The sequence below is a fragment of the Sylvia atricapilla genome, chromosome 8, assembly GCF_009819655.1.
Source record: "Sylvia atricapilla isolate bSylAtr1 chromosome 8, bSylAtr1.pri, whole genome shotgun sequence".
In the NCBI taxonomy this organism is placed as follows: Eukaryota; Metazoa; Chordata; class Aves; order Passeriformes; family Sylviidae; genus Sylvia; species Sylvia atricapilla.
The window spans coordinates 4,937,129-4,958,616 of NC_089147.1; the positions used below are offsets into that span (position 1 = coordinate 4,937,129).

Genomic DNA, 21,488 nt, shown 5'->3' on the forward strand with positions numbered 1-21,488 from the left:
TGTGGAGGCCAAAAAGCATGCTGGGGCTGTGTTCCAAACATTGAGATAGAGGTACATAATTATCCAGCCCAGGAGGTCTTTCCAGGGACTCGTCCCCCAGCAACTGTGGCAATTAAACTATGAAAAGAATTTGGTTTCGTTTCGTCTTCGCTGGACTCCACTTCTTTTGGGAGAGGGCAATCCTTGGAGCGTGTTTGCTGTCCTGGAGGTAAAGAGTGGCTTGGCTCCATGGATGGCTGCAGAGCTTTGATTTTTGCGTTATTGCACCTTCTCGAGCCTGGATTTTGAGTTTGCTGCTGCCCTGTGGGGTGAAGGATCCCTTCTTTCTGCCGTCAGATGTTGAGGTGCAGGAGCCAACAAAAATCTTCAGGTGAGGAGACGCGTGGCCAAGTCCCTTGTGCCACACTTCAGGGTTTAGGATGAGGATAGGAACCACAAATGTGCTTTCAGTGGCATTTAGTGTAGTCTGAAAACCTGAAACTGCAGGAATGTCAGTGGAATTAATGCTCTTGGAGTCTGAAATACACGCTGGCGTTCTGGTATGTTTTCTTTCTGCAAAGCCATGATAGGGTTTTGCGTTTATCAACATAGACTTTAATCGGAGTTTACAGGATGATTTATGGAAATTAAATCAGCATTACACCCAGGCTCTTAATTAGGGGTTTCTACCCACTTTACAGCTGGATAAACTGAGCTGCGGGGCTGTGGCTGCCAGGCAGCGAGGTGGGCAGTGGACCTGGGTGGCAGCATCCAGGGGGGTTTGCTCTGGTCCTGCTCCAGACACAAACTGAGCTCTCTTCAGCTCTACACCTGCTCTGTGCTTGTTTATAAAAGGGCTGGGCAGGCTCTTTGCAAATGTTTGTGCAGTGGTCTGGTGGTGTTTTCAATGGAAATTTAATGGTGGTTGCTAGCTTGTGGTGTGGGATGCTCGAGCCAGGCTGAAATCTCTCCAGGAGGGACAGGGCTTTGAGGTGATACGAGTGGAGTTGAAAAAAGCTTGCCCTGAAGTAGCAGGGATTCACCTGGGATGCCATGTATTAATTGCTCTCCTGAAGTGACTTATTTATTTTGTCCAAAGCTTGTTTCTACGGACTCCAGAAGTTACTGTGTACACTACCCAAGATAAAAGATGCCTCAACACATTTTTCAACTTTGTAGCAGGTAGCACCAGGCTAATGAAAATCAGAATCAACTTTTTTGAATGGTTTGCTTTACGAAAGGAGTATCTGTGTCCCTGTTTCTGCATGCTGAGGTGCCACACCAAATCCCAATGACAAGGAGTTTGGAGAAGTTTATCTCCCCATTCCCTGTTTATTTTTTTTAGATTTTCAAGTATTGAGGGCAGGAGACAAAAAGAGGTTTTGTGCTATTTTTTCCCCTTCCAGACAAGGGCTCTCCAAATTTCAGTTGGGTTTCATCACGTCTAAGATGAATCATTGACCAGATTAGAACAATTGCTGCAGTTACTTGTTTTATCCATTTACTGAGGTTTTAGCGTCTTTTATTTCTGAAGCGGAAAATCAGGTCTAATTTTCTGCTTGAGTGGTTAAATCGCCCTGCAAGGAGGATGCTCTTCTGACCCTCACCTGGCATCTCAGTGTGGAGGCAACAGGGTCCCCTGCAGGGAGTGCCAGTTCCTCAGGTGCCACTTCTCTGTCAGACCATGCCTGGATTACCACTTAACTCCAACCATTTAAATTTGTTTTATTGTGAATAAAATAGACTTAGTTTTCCCCCCCCCCTCACCGCTGAAAAATATATCTCAATAAGCATCATTGAGAGACTGAGAAAAGAAAGGTTTGTGCACACAGCTTGCCATGTGTGGATGGAAAGTAGTGCTGGGCAGGTCTCCTGTGAAACTGCCCTCTGGACCATATTTTGTACAGATTTTAATTGCCTGTAATACAGTGTAGCAAACAAATACCACTGCAAAGACTTGAGCCTTTCACCTGTCCAGGACTCAGGAGCTTCCAAAAAGACACTGAACTGTGTCAGAAGACAGTGCATCCATGGAGGAGCTGGAAGTCCTGGGTTGAAATAGTCTTGCAGATTTTTCCAAGTCTAAGGAGTACATTATTCAGCTGTTTTCCTTGTGGAAAATTACTGAATTCCTGCAAATTCATCTGGCTGCAGAACTGCCTAGGTGAAGGAATGAAAAACAAGGCAAACTTACATAAACCTTCAAACAATAACAAGAATATAATTTGTATAATTGTGGTAATTTTGCAGCATTACAGGTTATGTGCCTGCACATGTGTGTGCCTCTCATTTTTGAAATCCTGTATGTTTTTCTGTCAGTAAAATAGCTCTCAATATGTGCTGAGAAGTGATTTTGTGAAAACAAGGAGGACTTGGTTATGCCTCAGGTGATGATGGAAACTGCTAACAGAAGATGAAAAGTCACTCACTTTTCACATATTCTTGAAGCTGGAAAACTATTTCTCCCATCCTCCTCCTCCCCTCCCTCTCACCTCAGCTCTGTTCGAGGCTTTATGAAGGTTTTTGGTTTGTGTTTGGAGATGTTTGTGCTGACAGTGTTCAATCTCTCTCCCCGCAGCAGCCGCCGTCGTTCCAAGGGAGGAGGCATTACCCTGGCCGAAGGCACGACTTTCTCTCCATGCTTCTCTAGAGGAGTTCAGATGGGATTAAAGTCCACATGGAGATATGGAAATGGACCAGGAATTTACTCTAAAAAGATGGTCAGCTGGGATTCGGGTTGCCTTATCTGCCTGGTGGTGGTCACCATGGCTGGACTTTGCCTGGCTCGACCTTCATTTAATTTAGTCGTTGAAGACACCACGGTGGAACCCGAAGGTAAATCACTCTAGAATACTTAATTCCTTACAAGAAGTTAATTTTAAATGCTTGGACGTCTGAAATAGAAGTCAACATCTTCCCATGTGCTCTGGTAAATCTAAGGCAAGTAACAGACCAGCCCTGGAGAGTTACGGTTTCTGCCTTTCCCTGCTCGCGCCTGGGCTGTGTTTGTACAAGCGTGCGTTTGTTTATTCTTGTGCAAGCCAGTGGTGTCAGTGATTTCACTTGGGACTGTCATCACGTTGTATAATCAAAGTGTACAGATGAAAGTTTTCAGGAACGAGCCTTTAAGGAAACGGGTCTGTGGCACTTTGGTGCTGTTTATGTGTTGCTGTCTCAAGGAATGAAGCGGATGAGTGGCTGCTGCTCTTTGGGGTTGTCTTAACCCGAGGAGTCCAGAGAAGAATGAATCTCAGTAGTTTTTATTTGTGAAGGTTCAGTTTCGCCAGGCACTCTGCAAAGACGCTATTGCAGCTTTGTTGGTGTTTGTACTCAGGACAAACAGTTCCCTGTTGTTAATATCCAAGCACAATCGGTGATGCAGTGTCTGGATCACAAGTTCTGGAGGTGTAAAAGTGGAGTTCTCAATAGAAGGGCTGTAGTTTTTTGCTGTGAGAGCAAAGGCCAGTCTAGACCTTTATGCTGAAAGAGGTGTTTTGATAAAATCTCCTGTTTTGAGCTGCACCTGTTGTTATGTTTTTCTAGGTTTATCTGTTTCTCAAGCTCTCCTTTTCTTCTCTGGAGAGCTCAGGAGGGGTTGCTTTTTTATTGTTGTGAGCTGATTGTATTGCAGAATGGTTATTACTGTGTTGTGCTGGATCAGTCCTGCTCTCTGAGCATCTGGGGGAGGAAGTGAGGCTTCTTTCATAAGGTTGTATCTGTCTTTTGGAGGAGTGAACACGATTCTAATAACTCAGCTGTCAAGCTGATCTAATAGTCCACAGAGCATTTCTGACCTGGCAAGCTTGATGCAGAGAGTTTGGCCTTTACACGTTCTACTACTCATGTCCATGGATGCAGCTTCGTTTTTATTTAATAGTTCTTCATGCAGAACTTTTTTTTGTTTCTATCCACTGCCTCTAAAAATAGACGTCACCAGCTAACACATTTTTAGAATCCGCTCCAAGTACATTTTTATTGATGGCAGGGGATGAACTATTTAGAGATGATGAGCCCTCTTCCCTGGCAAGCATTCCTGAAAAAAAATTGTCAAAGAATAGTGATATTGTCATCTATCAGCCAGAGAGATTGTTGATAGCAAAATTTTTTTCTTTTTTTTTTTTTTCTTTTTTTTTTTTTTTTTCTTTTGAAGGTAACCTGAGATTAAAAAAAAAAATGCCCAACTCTTGTTGCCACTTATTGTATGATTTGTTAATTGAACATCTGGTGCCTTTTTGGCTTTTCAGGGGAATGACAAAATCATGAATAATTCTGGGTTCAGACTAGCTTTGTAGTAAGGTCCTGTAGTTTTAGCGTTAAGTCAGAAAGAATGTGATTGAAGATTGGTGAAGTGTTTTGTGAGAAGAGTAATATTTTTTGAATGGTGACTGATAATTTTTCAACTTTTCGGGGAAAGAATAACTTTTTTAATTTTGGAAAGTGCAGTTTGAGAATATATGTCTCTTACATACGAATATGTAGGGGGTGGAATCTGGGTTTTATCAAAGAGTAAATTGTTAAAAAAGATTTCAAACTTCTTTCCTGGGTAAGAATGTTACTGGCGTGAAACAATTTTAGATGTGAGAACCCAAATCATTACCAGAAACAAGAAAAAAAAACCCAGAAAATGCTTCTAAGTTAATGGCACAATAAGAACTTTTATGCTGCAGAATACAGGGAATTGTGTGGGATTTATATCTGAGATTTGGGAAATAAAACCTCTTTTATGTATTTCATTAAACCCTTTGATAAGGAAAAAAACCAAAACAAAACAAGACCAAGTTTTTACACAATCACCTTCTCTGGGTTCTATCACTGCCACCCACAAGCTTTCCAAGCCCAAACCAAAAAAAAAAAACCAACCCTTCAAAAGATCTCTTCAAAGACAAAGCAGGCTTCTTTTTTTTTAATTTAGTAAATGCCAAAACATTTTGGTCAAAGCTCATTTGGGGGGGCCAGGTGCCCTAATAACGTAAATTTTCAATGGGGCTGCTGACTGCAGTCATTAGAGCTATGACATTTCATGCCAGCTGAGAAGGTCGGCGGGGCCGTGACCTTTGGTGACACTCACTGGTCTGTTCCCGAGTCTTCCTTCATGGACATGCCCTGAATTGTCTGCATTTATTTATTTATTTTCAATACAAGCTGCTTGGATTGTTATTGTTTATTGCCCTAGTGACTCAGACTATTAGAAAAACTGGACACAACATCAACAGGAATTGAGATTTGTTCCTTTGGTCGTAACAGAGAAAATACCTTCTCTCAGCTATATGTAACTTCAGGGACATTTGCAACAGTTTTCTTGAGAGTATCTGGCTGTGTATAAAAATACTAAAGTGTGTGCTGTAGTTCAAGCAGTATTTATCTAACTCTTATTATTTATCTAAACTTTTAGTATTTATCTATCTAATACTATCTAACAGTATTTATTTAACAGGGTAAGATCATGTTGCATGGATTTGTGCAAGATGTCATGCATTATGGTGCTGTGCTCTTTGGCTGTTCTCAGTCAGTCTTGAGTAAATAAATATCCCTCTGTGACCATTGGACACTACTCTGGTCCATAGGAAGGTGTTTACACTGAAAATGGCATTTTGATCCATTGTGAGTGATGGTGTTGGTGCTGATGTTGTGGGTGCTCACTGAGGATCCAGGATGTGAATCTTTTTGGTGCAAACAAGAGGGGGAGATGTTGGAGTCCAGGACATCCCCTTGGATGATCTGGGGCCGAGGAAGGGAATCAGCTGTGGTGCTTTATTCCCAAGCAGAGCCCAAAGCTGTTGAGCTGTGTGAGCAGAAACAGGACCTGTGGGACTTCTGTGGGGACCATCACCTCTCAAATTATTTATCACATCGAGCGTTTGCATACGTGTTTTTTGTCTTAGGGAGCAGAAAGACTTTTTCTGCTTTTAAATATTTAGAAACAAGCCTCCCCCAGCGCGTACAAAGGCACCATTCTCTCAGCCTGTGTGTGCCCAGGCCTTTGATGATGGCCAGCGTTTCACAAGGGCTCTGACCGCACACATGGGTGGAAGGGTTACTTTGTGAACTGAATAATTAGTTTAGACATATATTTGATAAATAGTGAGCTCTCCCTTGACCTCTCCTTGCCCAGGCTGTGTGTTATCATCCTGCTGGGTAGCTAATTTGGTCTCTTACCCACATGCAATGCCTTGACGCCGTCCTTGGAGCACCCACTCGGAGCCCCTGACAACGCGTTTCAGTTCTTTTAATTTAGGTCAGATTTCAAAGGATTAATTTAAGCTTTCCACAAGGGACAGCCTATTTCTGTGTCCTGTGGAAAACACAGTAGTTGAGAATGGTCCTACATTTGGGAGGTTCCCAGGAGTAGCAGGGAAGGGGAGAGACCCCTTTTAGGGGGTGATGTGTGGAAGTGAGTAACGAGTTTTTCTTTGGGATTGAATCAGTCATAGCCACTTACTGACACTAAACAACATCCAAAAAGAAGTGTGTCAGCACGGTACCTTCCTTTCTGTAAAAATGTTGAGTCATGTGAGCAAGGTACCTTCATTTTTGTAAAAATGTTGGCAGTGCTTGAGGATTAATGTCACCTGTGGTCACGGTGATCAGTGCGGTCCACTTGGAGATCCTTCTTTAGCTGCTGTGACCTGCCTGAGTCAGGATGTGGGATTTTCTGAGGTGCTCCAGTGTGTGGAGGATGTGGAGGATGTCCCCTGTCCCACTCCCCAGCCAGGGGTGTCCCCATGGGTCCTCTCCAGCCAGTGCCACCCTGCTGAGAGGTCACACGGCTGGGGGGACCCGGAACATCCATCGCTTTCCTGGGACAGAGGTGGTGTACAAGCACCAGAAGGTTGCTTCTAGTTTGGTAGGAAAAAAATGGAGCAAATTGTTCACCCAGGGCTCCCTTTTGACTGTTTTGTTTTGGCTTTTTCTTTTTCTGAACATGAACAGCGGCTTTAATATCTGCAAGTTAAATTAAGACTTCAAACCAGATTAGTTAAACCAGAGTCGGCTTTATCTTTTTCATTTATTTTCTTTTTAATTTCATTTCCAGGAAGGGCAATTATTAAAGCCCATTATGGAGGAATGTGACATCCCCACAGCTTCGGGTGAGGGCTGGATGCCCTTTCAGGGATCCGGTTCAGTAAGTTGTTTGGCCCAGTACAGGATTTGCTAGCTGAAATTCTGGGGAATTGTACGAGCAGCCAGATTAAATCAGTCTAAATGTGTCCATTCTGTGTTTAAAATCTGCAGCCCTTTAGCAGGGGCATGGTCTTGAGCTTCAAACTAATTGGACGTGGGTAGGGTTGTTATTTACAGTCCCTGTTGATGAGACACTGGGAGTTGGTAGTCTCTCGGTGTGGCTACTATTTTGCAAAGCAGCAGAAATAATTGCATGTTTTAGGCGTATCTGCCGTACAGTTGAAGCTTTTTGAAGGGGTATAATAATTATTAACTTTTAGGAATTCGATTCCTTTAGTGAGGGTTTGTTTTCTGGGATTCTTTTGGGGTTTTGTTTTTTTGAGCCAGAAGATTTTCAAATATGCTGAATTGTGAAGTTTTTATATATATATATTTTTTTTTTTTTTAAAAAAACCACTTGTATAGATAAAACCCCAAACTGGTGGCCGACTCCAATGAATGCATAGTTTCCTAATGTTAAAATAGTTCTTCCTTGGCAGGGAAATAGCAACAAGTTTCAGGCCATAGCAACTTTTTTACAGGCAAGTTTGAAACCTCTGAAAGCGGAATTTACAATGAAAATGCTGACATCTCCAGTTATGCAAGGCTGTGTATGCATGAGACGATGGACTATTGTGGTGTTTTAATAATACCCATAGCATGGCTCCTAATGAGCTTATTTCTATATCCAGCTTCCCAGCTTCACTAGAAACGATCTCTAAATGGCTTTAAACAAAAACATTCAGAGATTGGTGTGTTCTTAAAATGGGTATTTAGTCTAGAATCAGATGGGTATGCTAGAAAAATAATTAATTACGTCTTTTTCTGTCGTTTATTGAGAAAAATTCCTTAGTGGAAGTCTCAGATTTTTAAGTGTTAAACATTTTGAGATTTTTCAAGGTTGAAGCTTTAGACTGAAAGAGACTTTCTTCGAAGCAGCGCTCCTGAGCAGTTTAAATGTTGTGTTTTTAAAAGAACCATCACCCACTTTGGCAAGTCATGTCTTGTCTGTGTGCAATAGCACACCTGGTTTGACGAGAGGAGAAAATTTATTTCGGTGTAGTTAAAGAAGTGCAAAATTCAGACTGAAAAGGGCCCGTGAATCCCAGCTGGACAAGTGGGAGCATCTTCTGCAGAGGACACTGGTTTGTGTTTGTGGTGGCAGTGGGAAACGGGGCAGTATTTGGTTTGGCACGGAGCCTGCCAGTGTAAAATCATCCTCTGAGCAATTTGGGGACTGATTTGGAACTCAGACCTTTGAGTTTAGGCTCAGCACATTGCAGTGTGTGTTTGCAGTGGGGTTTTTTTTCAGGGAGATTTGGCACAGCGTGCTCCCCAAGTCACAGATGCCGTCTCGCAGTACCAGGGACTAAACTGACTTCTAAGCTGATTGAAAGAGAAGTTGGAGCAACTGAGCAACTTTGGAGCGACTTTGTAAGAGTCAGATCTTAAATAAGGACCAGATTTGCAGGAGTGCAGCAGCCAACAGCTCCTGTTATAATTACGAAACGTGCGCTGGGAGTGCCAGGGCTGTTCTGGAAGTTTGGCCCTTCGGGTTTCAGTCGGAGCTGGGAGTGTCAGCAGAACTGCCTTGGCATTTGCTCCTTGGGGACTGTGCTTCCCAGGACAATTGCAAAACAAGAGATTCTGTAAGAGGAGTGGATTTTTTTTTTTAATGTGGATTTTTTTTTTTTTAAACTTTCAAAACCGGCTTATAATTCATAAACCGATTATGTGTGACTCCAGATTGTCCTTTCCCATCTCTTAATTATGGTTTCTTTGTTTTGTTTGTTTGTTTGTTTTCCAAAGAGGCCTTTTTTTATGGGTTTGTTTTTCCTTGGCTTCTGAGTATCAGAGCACCTGACACTGGGATACGTCTTGTGGTCTTTTTTTCTGCTGGTTCAGGTTTTTGTGCCTCTTGTCATCACACAAATGCCATTATCCATATGAAAGAAAAGGACAGAAAGTTGAATTCTACAGTGCTGCTTTGTTCACTTGCTGTGCTATTATTATTTTAATTGTATTTTGAAAGTGACTGTAAGTGAAAGCATTTGGTGAACCCCAGTGAAGCTGAGGAGTTGAGACCTGACCTACTTTCATTCCCCTCCTCACACGTTGCAGGTTGTGTGTAATTATTGCTTTTCCTACCCCACAAAAGAACTGGCTCATCAGTTTGGGACGTTCACCGTGTCAAGCAAAGCCACAAGAACTGGGAAGAGGGGAAAATTCCTTTGTACCAAGGAAATGGCTTGCATTTATGAGGGTTTACTGGAAAGGGAAATGTGTTGAAGGCCAGGAAGGGAATAAAATGAGCATGAGAGGCTGGTTGAGGATGAGAAAATCATAGATAGTTTGGTTGTATTTTTGAATTCTTTTTCCTCCCCCTCTTAGCTTTTCTATTTTGAATAGAGTTTTGTTACATGAAAGGAAGAAAGTTTGGTGACACCTCAGGCTTTCTCCCAGGGGACTTGTGGCTGTTTCTGAGTGGGGTTTGGAGTGGGATGCTGTGGCTGAGGATGCCTTGGTGGGCTGCAGGAGGTTCAGCTGTGGTTGGATGGACAGGAATTGATCAGTACAGCACGCAAGAACTTAGTTTTTAAACTGTAGTAAAAAGTTACGGGGTAGAAAACCTTGGTGAGGTTCATGCTACACTTCCTTTAGGATGGGCTGTGTGGAGAGGTGAGCTGCTGGCAGGACCTGCTGCTGGGCAGGAGCAGAACCTGCTCTCTCTTGGGAAGACTGGCTTTGCAAGTTTGGAAAGCTCAGTGTCTCAGTGTTGCAATATTTAATTTGTTTCAAGGAAAGTAATACTACTTCTAATTCTGAATGCCACCCGACAATTCTTGAAAATAATTTCGAACACTCAGTTCAAATTCTGAGTGCTTCTTGAGCATGGTTCTGTTAAACACTGTTTATTCATGAAAAATAGTGCTGTTGAGATACTACAGTATTGAAGGACGCAGGTTTCCCTGATCTTGTTTACTCAGCAGGGTAGCACAGGTATTTCAGCTGTGCAGAATTAACATGGAGACTCTCTAATAAATCTGCAGTGAACCACAGCTCAGTAATAGCTCTTGTAGCAATCCAGAAGCATTTGAACTCTCTTCCATTAGTATGGCAAAGTGCCCAGGAGCCACTGGCACCGTCAGGAGTGACGGAGGTGTCTGGAGGTTCAAGTGGAGCATTGTGTGAGTGATTTTGTGCCACCTGGAAGGGCAGGTAGCCAGCCTGGCTTTTCACTTCAGGGCTTGTGCTGCTCTTTGTTCCCACTGGAGTCTGTCCTCTGTGTGGAGCTGGAATTAAACAAGCTACGATGCCTCTTGCCTAAATGTTGCTCTCGGTTGAAAGGAAGCCTGGTATGCCTTGAGGCTTTGAAGTGTTTGGGGAATATCCCGTGGTTTGTATCCCTATGAGTTGTGCATGGGACTCTCAGAAGTGCTGAGAGGATGTTTTGGGGTTATTGTTTCCAATGACTATTTTCAAATCCCGCTTTAGGAAGTGGGGGCAGATGAATTTCAGGGGAACAGGCAAGATGAGACTTCCAGATGAGCTGCTAAAATTAAGAGGATTTGTATAGTCAAGTAAAAATGGGACCGTGTACAAAAGAAACAACTGCTGACTTGCTTGTAGGGAATCTGAATAGATGTTCTCTGCCTCCAGAACTAACACTGCAACATTGAATTGTGCAATTTTTAACCTCCCAGTTGTAATTTATTTCTTTTGCACATTGAGCAGTAATAGTCTTGAGCGTGGCCTTTGGCAAACCTGGAAGAAAAAGGTTCTGTTTTTATGTTTGGATCTGTGCTACGTTCTGTTCAGGTTTTATGTTACTCTTGAAATGCAAATAAAGAACCTGAAAAAGAGCTACAGGTTGGAATAGATGGAAGAAAATTCTAAACCCAAGAAAAACCTTTTGCAACCAAATATATGTGCTCGTGTGCTTTCCCAGGGCTGTATATCTTATTATGGAGCTATTCCCAAGCAAACTTTTAAGGCTGGGTTGAACAACAGGGGCTGGTTTAATTGTTCTGCCACTTGGTTACGTGCAGAATTTAGTTGGGGAGATTTGAAGTTCTGCTCTTGCTGAAAGAAGAAACAATAAGAAAATGTTCCTAGTTTCTAATTCTGCTTTTTAAAAAAGAGAAGATTAATTTTTTTTCAGCTTTTCATTTGAGGTTCTGGCAAAACGTGATTAATTTCCCCTTTGTATTGTATAATAGATTACATGAGAAGACTCTTCTGTAATGAGTTGGAAGAGCAGTTAATTATTTTTGAGATTGTGTTACATGCGTGTTAGGTTTGTTGTACTCCTCAGTTCACTTAGCAGAGAGACTCTTGCTCTGTAACTTTAGGTGGATAGTGGAGTTTATGACTTGAACAGAAATGTTCAAGATTTGGTGCCTGGAACCAAACATTCACATCCTGAAAGATGGCCTTTAGTTTCTCATCAAACTGATGAAATTACAAAAGGCAGCACAGTAATTTTCGGGGGTTTGGTGTGGTTTCTCAGGGTTGGGAGTGCTCTTTCCCTCCATGGCTGCCAAGTCTTCATGCAGAAGCCATCCTGGTGCTTTCCTGTTTCTGGCCCTGTCTGGAGATCAGTCCTCTGGTGCTGCTATAAAGAACTCTCCATCCTGCAAGGAGCAGACCGTGAGGACAAACAGGAAGAAAGTGGCAGGGAAGTTCCCAGCAGCAGGAGGTGGCCTCGCTGGTCTCTTTGCTGTTTACTTTGAACCTGGCATGCTCTTGAGTCTTCCCTGGCCTGGCTTCCAGCAGCACAAAGCACAGGCCAAGCCCAGGAGCATGTGATAGTTTGGTGTTCTTGACGCAGGTTGTGAGGTTTTGCAGCCGTAACTCAACAGTCACGTCTATAAACACAGGTAGGAGCAATCAGGCTACGACCTGTAGGGATTTTTAATCTCTACACGAAGCCTAGATGAGTATGTGGGTTTGCTGAGGATTCTCAAAGCCTGACAGAAGGCTCACGTAGCATGTACCTGTGTGCAAGCATCGAGATAGAAAATGAGTTAGAAACGCCGTGGAATAGGACAGACATTGTTGAGAGAGAAATGGAACCAGAAACAAGTTTCAAATGGTGGCCTTACAAATAAGACTGGATACTTTGGAGAAATAGAACTGTGAAAGGTGAATTGTAGTAGGACCCATGAGGGGTGATTTTAGATGATTGGCTTTAAGGCATTAACAGCATTGTGGGGCAAAAGCTGATAGGCCAAGAAACGCTTATAATGTATTGTAATTAGGAAGTAGTTGGCTTCTGATTGTGATGGCGTGAATTGTAACATCTGTATTGTCTCACCCTTCACATGAGACTGAAAATGGAATAAAAACCTTTAAAATGCCTCTCAGTTGCCCCATCTCTGAGTCAGAAAAAGGGCATAATCCGACACAAGTATAATTTCTCTCTCTTTGGGAATGAGTCTTACCCGTGGCGTGAGCGAGACACATCCACCCAACTGCTTAGCAGCCATCAAAGCTGTGATGAAACTTTTCATGTCCCTCAGCCCGTGTCAACCAGCTTAGCAGGGGACCATCCTCACAAGGTTTGGTCCCACTGCTCTATGCTGGGTGTGATGGGGCCTGGTGGCTGTAGCCAGGGCCAGATGCTTCTTGGGGTCTGTTACCTGCTGCCAAGGAGTGTGACCCAAGACAGATGGGATATAATCACATGGGGATCATTTTTGGGTGCCTATGAAGAGACATTTTTTCCTTGTCCAAGGATTCCGGCAAGTGGCAAAACGCTTTGTTGGCCACCAGAATTTTTTATTTTTTCTGAGCTTTCAAAGCTTAAGAAAACAAGATATAGTGCAGTGTAATATTTTCCCTTACCCGTGATGACATTGGCAAGTTACTGCAATTGGAGAAGGTTCACTTTTTTTAGATGGTTTTATTATATGTAGCACTCAATAGCAGTTGACATGGTATGGAGGTCCAAGCTCCAGCAGGTCAGTGTGGCTGGAAGCTCCACACTTGCTGGAGCACCAGCCACGTATGATGTGGCAACTTTATTTTGCAAATGTTCATTTCCAGGACAAGAGGATTATTATTCCTGTTCCTTACGTAAGTTTTTTGGGGTCTGGTTTTGTCTCTTTACCCGTCAGATGATTATGTCCTTATTCTATAAGAACAACAATACTAACGAACATGCCAGGAAAAAATGATTTTGAAGAATCCCGTGCTTTGTTTTGTGCAAGTCTATCAAATACAGCAGCCCAGGAGTTTGTGTTAAAGGAACAAGTAAAGACTTAAAATCTGCCATGTATTTATGTTTGTAACTGTCATAGGTGGCTCTTTCAAGTTTTGTGTTTGAAGCTTTTCTACTAAACCCAGTTCTTTTTCATCAGATTTGAGCAACTAATGTTTTTATACATTAGATGGGGGGAAATTATTCATGCTCTTTGGAGTCTTGTTCAGGGACAAAGGATTTAGAAAAAAGATAAACTGTTAGTGTTTTAAAATTATGGGAGGAACTGTAGCAATTTGGAAAGGAAAGTGTTTTATCAGAACAGAGACTTCCTGATGGTGCCTGGCAGAGGCAGAGCTGGGCAGAGCTGGGCAGAGCTGGCAGCTGGCTGACAGTAACAGTACAAATGGGACAGCAGGAATCCAGTGGCTTTGGAGCAGCTGATGGATGAATTGCAAACACTGTTTTGTGCCCCTTTGTCTAAGGAGCCTTTGTTTTGCTGTTGGCTAATGGGAGGTGGTCACCATGACCAGGAATGACTCTCTGCGTTCTTAAACTGGTGGCCATGTCTTTTGCAGGCTGATTTTATCATCCGTTGTCAGAAGAGGACATGGAGATACTCTGAATGTTGGTCTGCCAACTTAAATTAAGGGAGAATCCCATCATCTTGTCCCTGGGAGGTGGGAGGGAAGGCTGCCAACCTGACTGGTGATACCTGGGCTGCCTCCTGAGGAGAGCCTGAAGCCTTGGGCTTGACTTGCAAAGTCATGAGACCTATTTGACATCCCCATTCCATGCTGTTCGTTCAGTGTGGTCCTGCTGGACTTCCCTCAATGGCAGGAAAAGCATGAGGAGGGGTAGGAGAAGCAGCAGCAGTGGTGGTGGTGGTTGGCAGCCTGGTGTTCCCTGTGGGGACATTCAGTTTTGCAATGAACCTCTTGGATTCTTGACAGGTCAGGTCTGTTGACCCTTCTGGGCACACTGTGGTGAGTGTTTAGTTATTTACTAAAGCCTTTTGAAGTGAAAGTGGCTTGATGGGGTCTGAGGCTTTTGTGTTCTGGAGAGTTGTGTGAGAGTCTTTGCTGGGGTTAGCTATTAGCTGATTGTTTCATTATTTGGCTCTGTAACTAAGTAACTAAATGACTTGGGGTTTAAGATAAGCAGCTCTTTGTTAACATTTTATTAGATGGAGACAATTAATAATAATAATAATGATAATAATAATTTAAAGCCTAAGGAAGTAGAAATCTCTCAGTGACTGAATCTGGAACAGAAACATGACTTGGAATACAATTGCATATCTTAATAATCTGAAATAGAGCAGTCAGAGTGTCCCCAGTCCTCTATTGTGCTCCTGGCTTTTATACAAACAGTCTTTACTCCACTTGATGGCTGGATGGCATAAACCATGCTGTGAGGCTGTATGAGCAGGCAGAGAAAAAAGTTCAGAGCTGTTTATTTAACAGCAGCTTGGTTTTCCATGGCAGTATTGTTCAACAGCTCCACCTATAAAGTCTAAATACATTGTGTGCACCACTGTTACGAATAAGGATGTAGCTGAGAGCAGAAAATAGCAGTGTCTCCTGTCCTGCAGTGTTTAAGAACACCCAGAGTCGTTCTGCACGTGCCTTTGTTGCTTGTTTGATGTTCTAAGGGGTGACAGACAGGTGTAATTCACGTCAGGTAGTGCACCTTTGCAGGAGGAACCAATGCCACAGTTAGAGGATCTGCAGGATTTGCTTGAAAAGGAATCTTGTGCCTCCTTAGAATCAATGGATAGTTTAGATTGGAAGAGACCTTTAAAGATCTTCTTGTCCAACCTCTCTTCAATGAGCTGGGACATCTTCAGCCAGACCAGACTGCTCACAGCCCTGTCCAGCCTGGCCTGAAATGTTTCCAGGGATGGGGCATCCACTGCCTCTCTGGTGCCAGTGTCACCCTCACTGTAAAAACTTCTTTCTATCTAATCTGACAAACCCAGCAAAGGGCTGGTTCACAGGCCTCTGGTGATGGCTGTGGATCCAGTTCCAAGGCAGAGCTTCCAGGAGGGCTGGAGGAGCTGGATGTGAGAGCAGGGAAAGCTGGATGTGATAGCAAGCCTTGTCTGGGGACCAGGGAAGGAATCCTGCTGTCAGCCACAGGGGAGCCTTTGGTTTGATGGTACAGCATGGACCATGAGTTCAAAATTTGTCCTTAAATTTCAGAGCAGTGCAAAATTCCATGTGTAGTGTCCCAGGGAGAGTTAACTTTGCAGGATAGGTTGTTTACGTGCTGATGGGAATTTCTGAACAGTTTGAACTGGTTGATTTTCGCAGTGAAGCTGTTGGGTGGATTCATGCCTCAGAATCCCACCTGTTCTCTGTTTGCTTTTGGGCACCATTTCAAACCCACACTGGAAAAAAGTTTATAGGCAAACATTATAAAAAGTGACAGTCTTAAGTGCTGCTACATTCTAGTTTGGCAACACAAAGGCTTACCTGAAATAACTCACAATTTCCAAACATGACTTCATTATATCATGACAACACTTTGCTTCATCTTCCCTGATACTCTAGAGAAAAAGAAATGGAAAAGGATAATATATACCAAATGCCTGTTTGAAACTTGTTTTTCTTTAGCGTACTAGTGATTTTCTTTGTAAAAGGCATTTTCTTTAAATTGTTATTTTGAAATAAATTGCTGTTCTCAAGTTTGAATTTGGATTTGTGTTCAAAGATGCCATGCAAATTTGGGGTAAATAGTTTAAAAAGAGATGAAATCAGGGATGTGGTGTTAAATTTTTTTTTTTTCATTTTTATTTCCTTTTAATTGTGTGTGGGCTCATCCTGTGAGTTTCCTGGCACTGCTAAACAGAAGGCTCTAATACACTTAAAGAAGGGTTGAGGTATCATCACCCAAGGTGGCTTTTAAAACAGTTAAAACAGAGACATTTTTAGACTCCACTACACTTTTGGCACAGTGTAAACTCTGTAAAAGAAGTTTTCTTTGCAGGTAGAGCATTACAAAGAAGTCTTACTAACTTCAAAGTAAATTAGGTAACTGGCTTCAGGTACCTTTTTTATTTGACAGTGAAATCTAATTAAAAAAAAATTCTCAAGCAGATTCAAACACACTCATTACTGTGATGAAATATATGTAGAAAGGAGCCCATGCTCCTTCTGGAAATTCGATTTCTAAGAGCATAATGTAGCACTCAGTGAAACACCTGCATTGCAGATCTGTGGGTTCGTGACTGTATCAGCGAGACTGAATTAATTTAGAAGGGGTATAAATCTGTATTGGAGCCTGTCCTAGACTCTTAAGATGGAACTCTGCTAGAAAGTTTAGAGACTTTGTTATAAAATCCAAATCCAAGAAGCTTTACAGTCTCTGTAACTGGTTGTGTTGGGTGGGTTTTATGTGCCACCTTGGTGTGATGTGTGTGTCAGCTCTGTTTCTTCGAGAAAACATGTTTGCCTGAATGAAAACGGCAGGAGAGGCTTTGATAGGGCACATTCCTGTAATGACAGGATTGCAGGGAGACAAACTGAGTCTCCGAGTCTATCAGTAGAACCTGATATTTAAAGGCACGAGCCCCCCACCATGCTGGGCCCTTCTGGTGCTCATAGAATCATATTTCCAGTTGGAAGGGACCCATGAGGACCATCAAGTCCTGCTCCCTGTTCCTGGCAGGGCTGCACAAAACTCAGCTACTGACAGAACTTCAGCATTTCCAGACTCCCATCCACAGACCTGGTGCTTGTTTCAGGCAAGCACCCTGTTGAAAGTGTGATACAGCAAATGACAACCCAAATTCCCAAGGATGAGGAACACTGGTTTCAAGGTTTTGGCATTGTTTGAAGGAAGTGTGGACTTCAAAAAGTCACCTTTTAGTATTCCTCAGAGTCCCAAGCAGACAGAGAGGTGTTTTATTTATTCCTGGGTGCACAGTTGGTGCCTGTGCAGGACAGGACGTGTCTGGGGTGCTCGGAGAGCAGCTGTCTGTGCACTCTGACCCTCCCCATGAGCAAACAGAGGATGCCTCTGTGCTTTTTTTCCTTTATTTACCATTCCTGCCGCCCTTGGCGAGGCCCTTGGGAGAGGGATGGTGTGGTGGTGGGGAGAAACCATTTCCAGAAGCAGTGCCTGTAGGTGGTTCAGCCTGAGTTCATCCTAGGTGTGCTGAGCCTTCCCACTGCACTGTGGAGACAGTCTGGAGTGCCCGGGGCTGCAGTTCTTTTTCCCCTGCTGAGAGCTGGCCCTGCGAGGGAGGGATGAAGCTCTAGTAACTATAGGCAGATGTAGTTTCCCAAGGATGTTTTTTTGGAAAAAGGCTGTGGTTTGACATTCTTGTTACTGGGTTACAGAAGGGAGCTGACGGATGAGCCATTTCGTTCTGAACTTCTGTGCATACTTTGACTTTGAAAGCTTCGCTTGTGCTCCTGGGTTTCTGCTGTATTCCACTTGGGAGAGGTTGTGAAATAAGTAATGAAGCAAAAAAGAATTTAAAGGAAAAAGTTGCTGTCATGGAGAGAAATGCTGGTAGTGTAGAAGGGAAATGTAGAGGCTTTGTGATGGGCACAGGGAGAAAGATTAAAGATATCATATATGCTGTGTATAGGAGGAACTCATGTTTATTAGCTTAGTGAGTGAAAGAGTTTTTAGACATCCTTTTTTGTTCAAAACAGCACCACTTCCTAGGTTTTAAAAATTAAAAAGAAACTTATAATAAAATCAGGTGGGGAAAGATAATTATTCCTTTGCATTGTGGACCCAAACACTAAGATTGAAAATGGAATTTGCGTTTTGAACCCCTCCTGATCCTACAAGCCCTTAGAAGCCTCCAGGTTCTGCAACCCTCATTGTCTGTGACTGGTGAGAAGAGTCATGTGTTGGTGTGGCACTGGGGACAAGGGACATGCCAAGACACTGTTCAGTAATGCCTGAGCTTTACCTGTGGTGAACTTCTTGAAAATAAACCTGCATGTGGCTGGTTCAGTTTTACAACACAGCATACTGGGCTAATCTGGATGTGTGAAACCTTTTTTATTTTTTGAACGTAACTACTTTTTTTTTTTTTTTTTGAACATAACTTGATTTCCGTGGATGAAAAGGGACCTTCACTGACCTGTGTTGGAAATTCTCTCCTTTCTCTTTCTTCTATTTTTTTCCCTCCTTTCCTTCCACCTTCGCAGAGCCGCCCACCAAATACCAAATCTCTCAGCCAGATGTTTACTCGGCGCTGCCAGGAGAGCCGCTTGAGTTGCGCTGTCAATTGAGAGACGCCGTCATGATCAGTTGGACTAAGGACGGGCTCCCTTTGGGGCCTGACAATAGGACAGTGATTATTGGGGAGTACTTACAAATTAAGGATGCCACGGCCAGAGATTCGGGCCTCTATGCTTGCACTGCTGTTAGGACCCTAGACAGTGATACCTTGTACTTCATTGTAAATGTTACAGGTGAGTGAGTCCAACGCAGGTTTTTTGCATGCAGAAGATGTGAAAGTTTGATGTTAAGACACGTTGTGACCTAACATGTAACACTCCACTTGGGCACAGCTAGTTAAGATGAGTTCTGTAGCCCTTTGGGGCATTATTCTCCATGTCCTGACCCTGAAATGGGCTCAGTTTATATCTGCTCCTTTTTGCTCCGTGGGCTCTACAGTCATTAACAGCTGCTGTAGAGCTCTCTGTTTTATGCCACTCTGACAGGATTAAATTAGACAGCTGTGATGATGATAAAGCCAGTAGAATGAATACAGGTTTTTGCCCCCTGTATCAGAAGAGGAAAATGTGTGCTTTACAGCCTTCAAATTTAGAGATAAATTGTTCTGGAGATGCTCAGTTCTGTTCAACTGCATTCCTTTAACGGAAGTTAAAATATTAAGTGGAAGGAGATTTTTGCAATTAGCAAACTCCCTTGGGAATCTTTGTAGCACTTCAGGAAGAACTATTAGCTAGATTTTTTTAGGTAGAGTTTTATGTGGAAATAGCACATTTTGTGGCTGGATTTTCTTTTTCTCTAGCTTCTGCACAACTAACACAAGCACTTGTTCTCCTTGATACACTCTGTAGTCTAAATGATGTAGCTTATCGATTTATTTGTCTGTAAAAAAAAAAAGATAGGCTGGTTTAAAGACCTGGTTGTTTTTAATGTGCAGATGCTCTTTCCTCTGGGGATGATGAAGACGACAATGATGGGTCCGAGGACTTTGTGAATGACAGCAACCAGATGAGTAAGTAACAACGAACTGCCAGAAGTCACTAGCAAGATCCACGTGGAAAATTATGTCTCATCTTCTGCACTCCTGTCTTCAGAGCTTCTTGATTGTTAACTGCATGTACTGTCCGATAGTGGTGTCTTTGTCCTTCTCTGTTTTCTGTTTCACGTAGCTCGTAACTTGGAAAAGAAAAACAAAAATAAACTAATATTCTTTTGAACGTGCTTTTCTGGTCTGTACTTTCTTTTTTCCTGTTCTTCCTGGCATTTCTGCAGTTTCCTTTCTTCCTGAATCAAAGTTCGGTCTTTGTCTCTCAATTTAGTCTCTCACAGATGAACTAACTTTTCCTGAACCTGAGCAGAAATTCAACAGAAGAAACAAAAATCCAGTTCGTTTTATTAAAAGGTGGTATGAAAACTTTTTTTAAAAAAAGTTGTTATAAAAAAAATCCTTCAATCCCTAATCTCCGCAGAAACCTCCCCAGGGAGAATGAATTTGGAGGTTCTTTTGTCTGCAGAGGACCTTAGGGTTTGTTGCAAAGGAGGCAATTCAGTGCTAAACCCACATTTTATGTTACTTATGCATGATGAAAATGGGCTAAAAGAGTTCTTAAACCTATCTGAATGCGTTAAACTTCGTCCCCTTTAGAGAATTCATAAAGCTATTAATAAGCTCTAAATAGAGCACTGTTAGACAGGAAAAAAAAGTATATAAAATTCATATTGGCCCCTTATGCCACTGTGCAGTGTTGCAAAACCCCCTTGGTGACTGGTTTGCTATCGCTGGTATCGCTGGTGCCTGGTAAAGTCAATAACAGAGGGAGCACAGAAATCCTTCTGGGGAGATGTCAGTGAGTGGCACCCACAGTGGGCAGGGACTGTGTTTGCTGCCCAGGCTGATCAGGAGCTGGCAGCTGCCCTGCAGCTTGGAACACTTGTTCAGGTGATAAAGCAGGAGCCTGATTTCAGCTCCCCTGGTTAGTGCCTTTTGTGTGCCGCTGCCCCTGGCCTGAAGCTGTGAAACATTAGATGCTATTTAAAGTGATATAAGTTCCTAGCTGCCTGTTTGGCCTCTGCCATCTGTTAATGTGATTAACCCTGGGCTGATGCATAGGTGCCTCTGGAAGGGGCTGAGATCAGGCAGCTGGAGGCTGCCCTGAGAGAGGAATGCAGTGGCAAAGAGAGTTGGAGAGCTTGGAAAAGGGACGCTGCTTTTAAAAGAGGTCGTCTAGGCAAAACCCACCAATCCAGGCAGTGTTAGCATTGCCCTGAGATGGAACCATGGTTAGAAATGCCTTTTAGGAAACATTTCCAATGTTTGCTGGTCCTTAAAATCTTTACTGATGGTGGTCAGAAAAGGGCTTGTGGTATTTTCAGTGATGATTGTGCTTCTGATCTGCACTGATGGCTTAGGTGATGCATTGTGAGTATAAATGGCTTTTGGAATAAGTAAAGGACCTGCTCTCAAGGCAGCTGTGCTCTGTAATGGCCTCAGAAGGATTCCTGCCCTTCCAGCAACAGGGAGCAGTGCCCAGTGCTTGCGCTAATGACGTTCTTGTAAAATGAGCTATCATTTTAAGCTACTGTTAATCAATCTTGATTGGGGAGCTGGTGAAAGGCCCTTGACAGTGTCCATCTGCTGGGACAGGGGTGTGTGCTGCAGCAGGGGCCAGCACACTTTCCCTGCTCTCAGTGAAAGATTCCTCTCAGGCGCCAACGTTTAAACGTCGTGGACAGCGGGGAAAGCGCAGCCACGGAGATGGGAGGGAGGAAACTGCAAGAAAACAGCTTTGGGCCTGAGCAGAGTGTTCCACAGGCAAATCTTTGTTGGATTGCTCTTTAAAAGGTGCCCAGTGTCTGCTGAGGGAGCAGCACAGCCTCCCTGGGTCTGGTCTGGAAGCAGGACAATGACTGAAGGGTCACGGCACAGTGTCCCTCCCAAGTA

At 43.1% G+C, this 21,488-nt stretch overlaps 1 protein-coding gene across 1 annotated transcript in view; it reads left to right on the forward strand.

The window, feature by feature from the left end:
- Positions 1-319: 319 nt before the first annotated feature.
- Positions 320-21,488, forward strand: part of FGFR2 (fibroblast growth factor receptor 2) — a 78,780-nt gene continuing 57,611 nt past the window's right edge. Inside the window, 4 exon segments of the mRNA XM_066323476.1 lie at positions 320-370; positions 2,558-2,814; positions 18,517-18,783; positions 19,485-19,559. Of these exon segments, the coding sequence (XP_066179573.1) occupies positions 2,640-2,814; positions 18,517-18,783; positions 19,485-19,559 (517 nt within the window). The 5' untranslated portion in view covers positions 320-370; positions 2,558-2,639.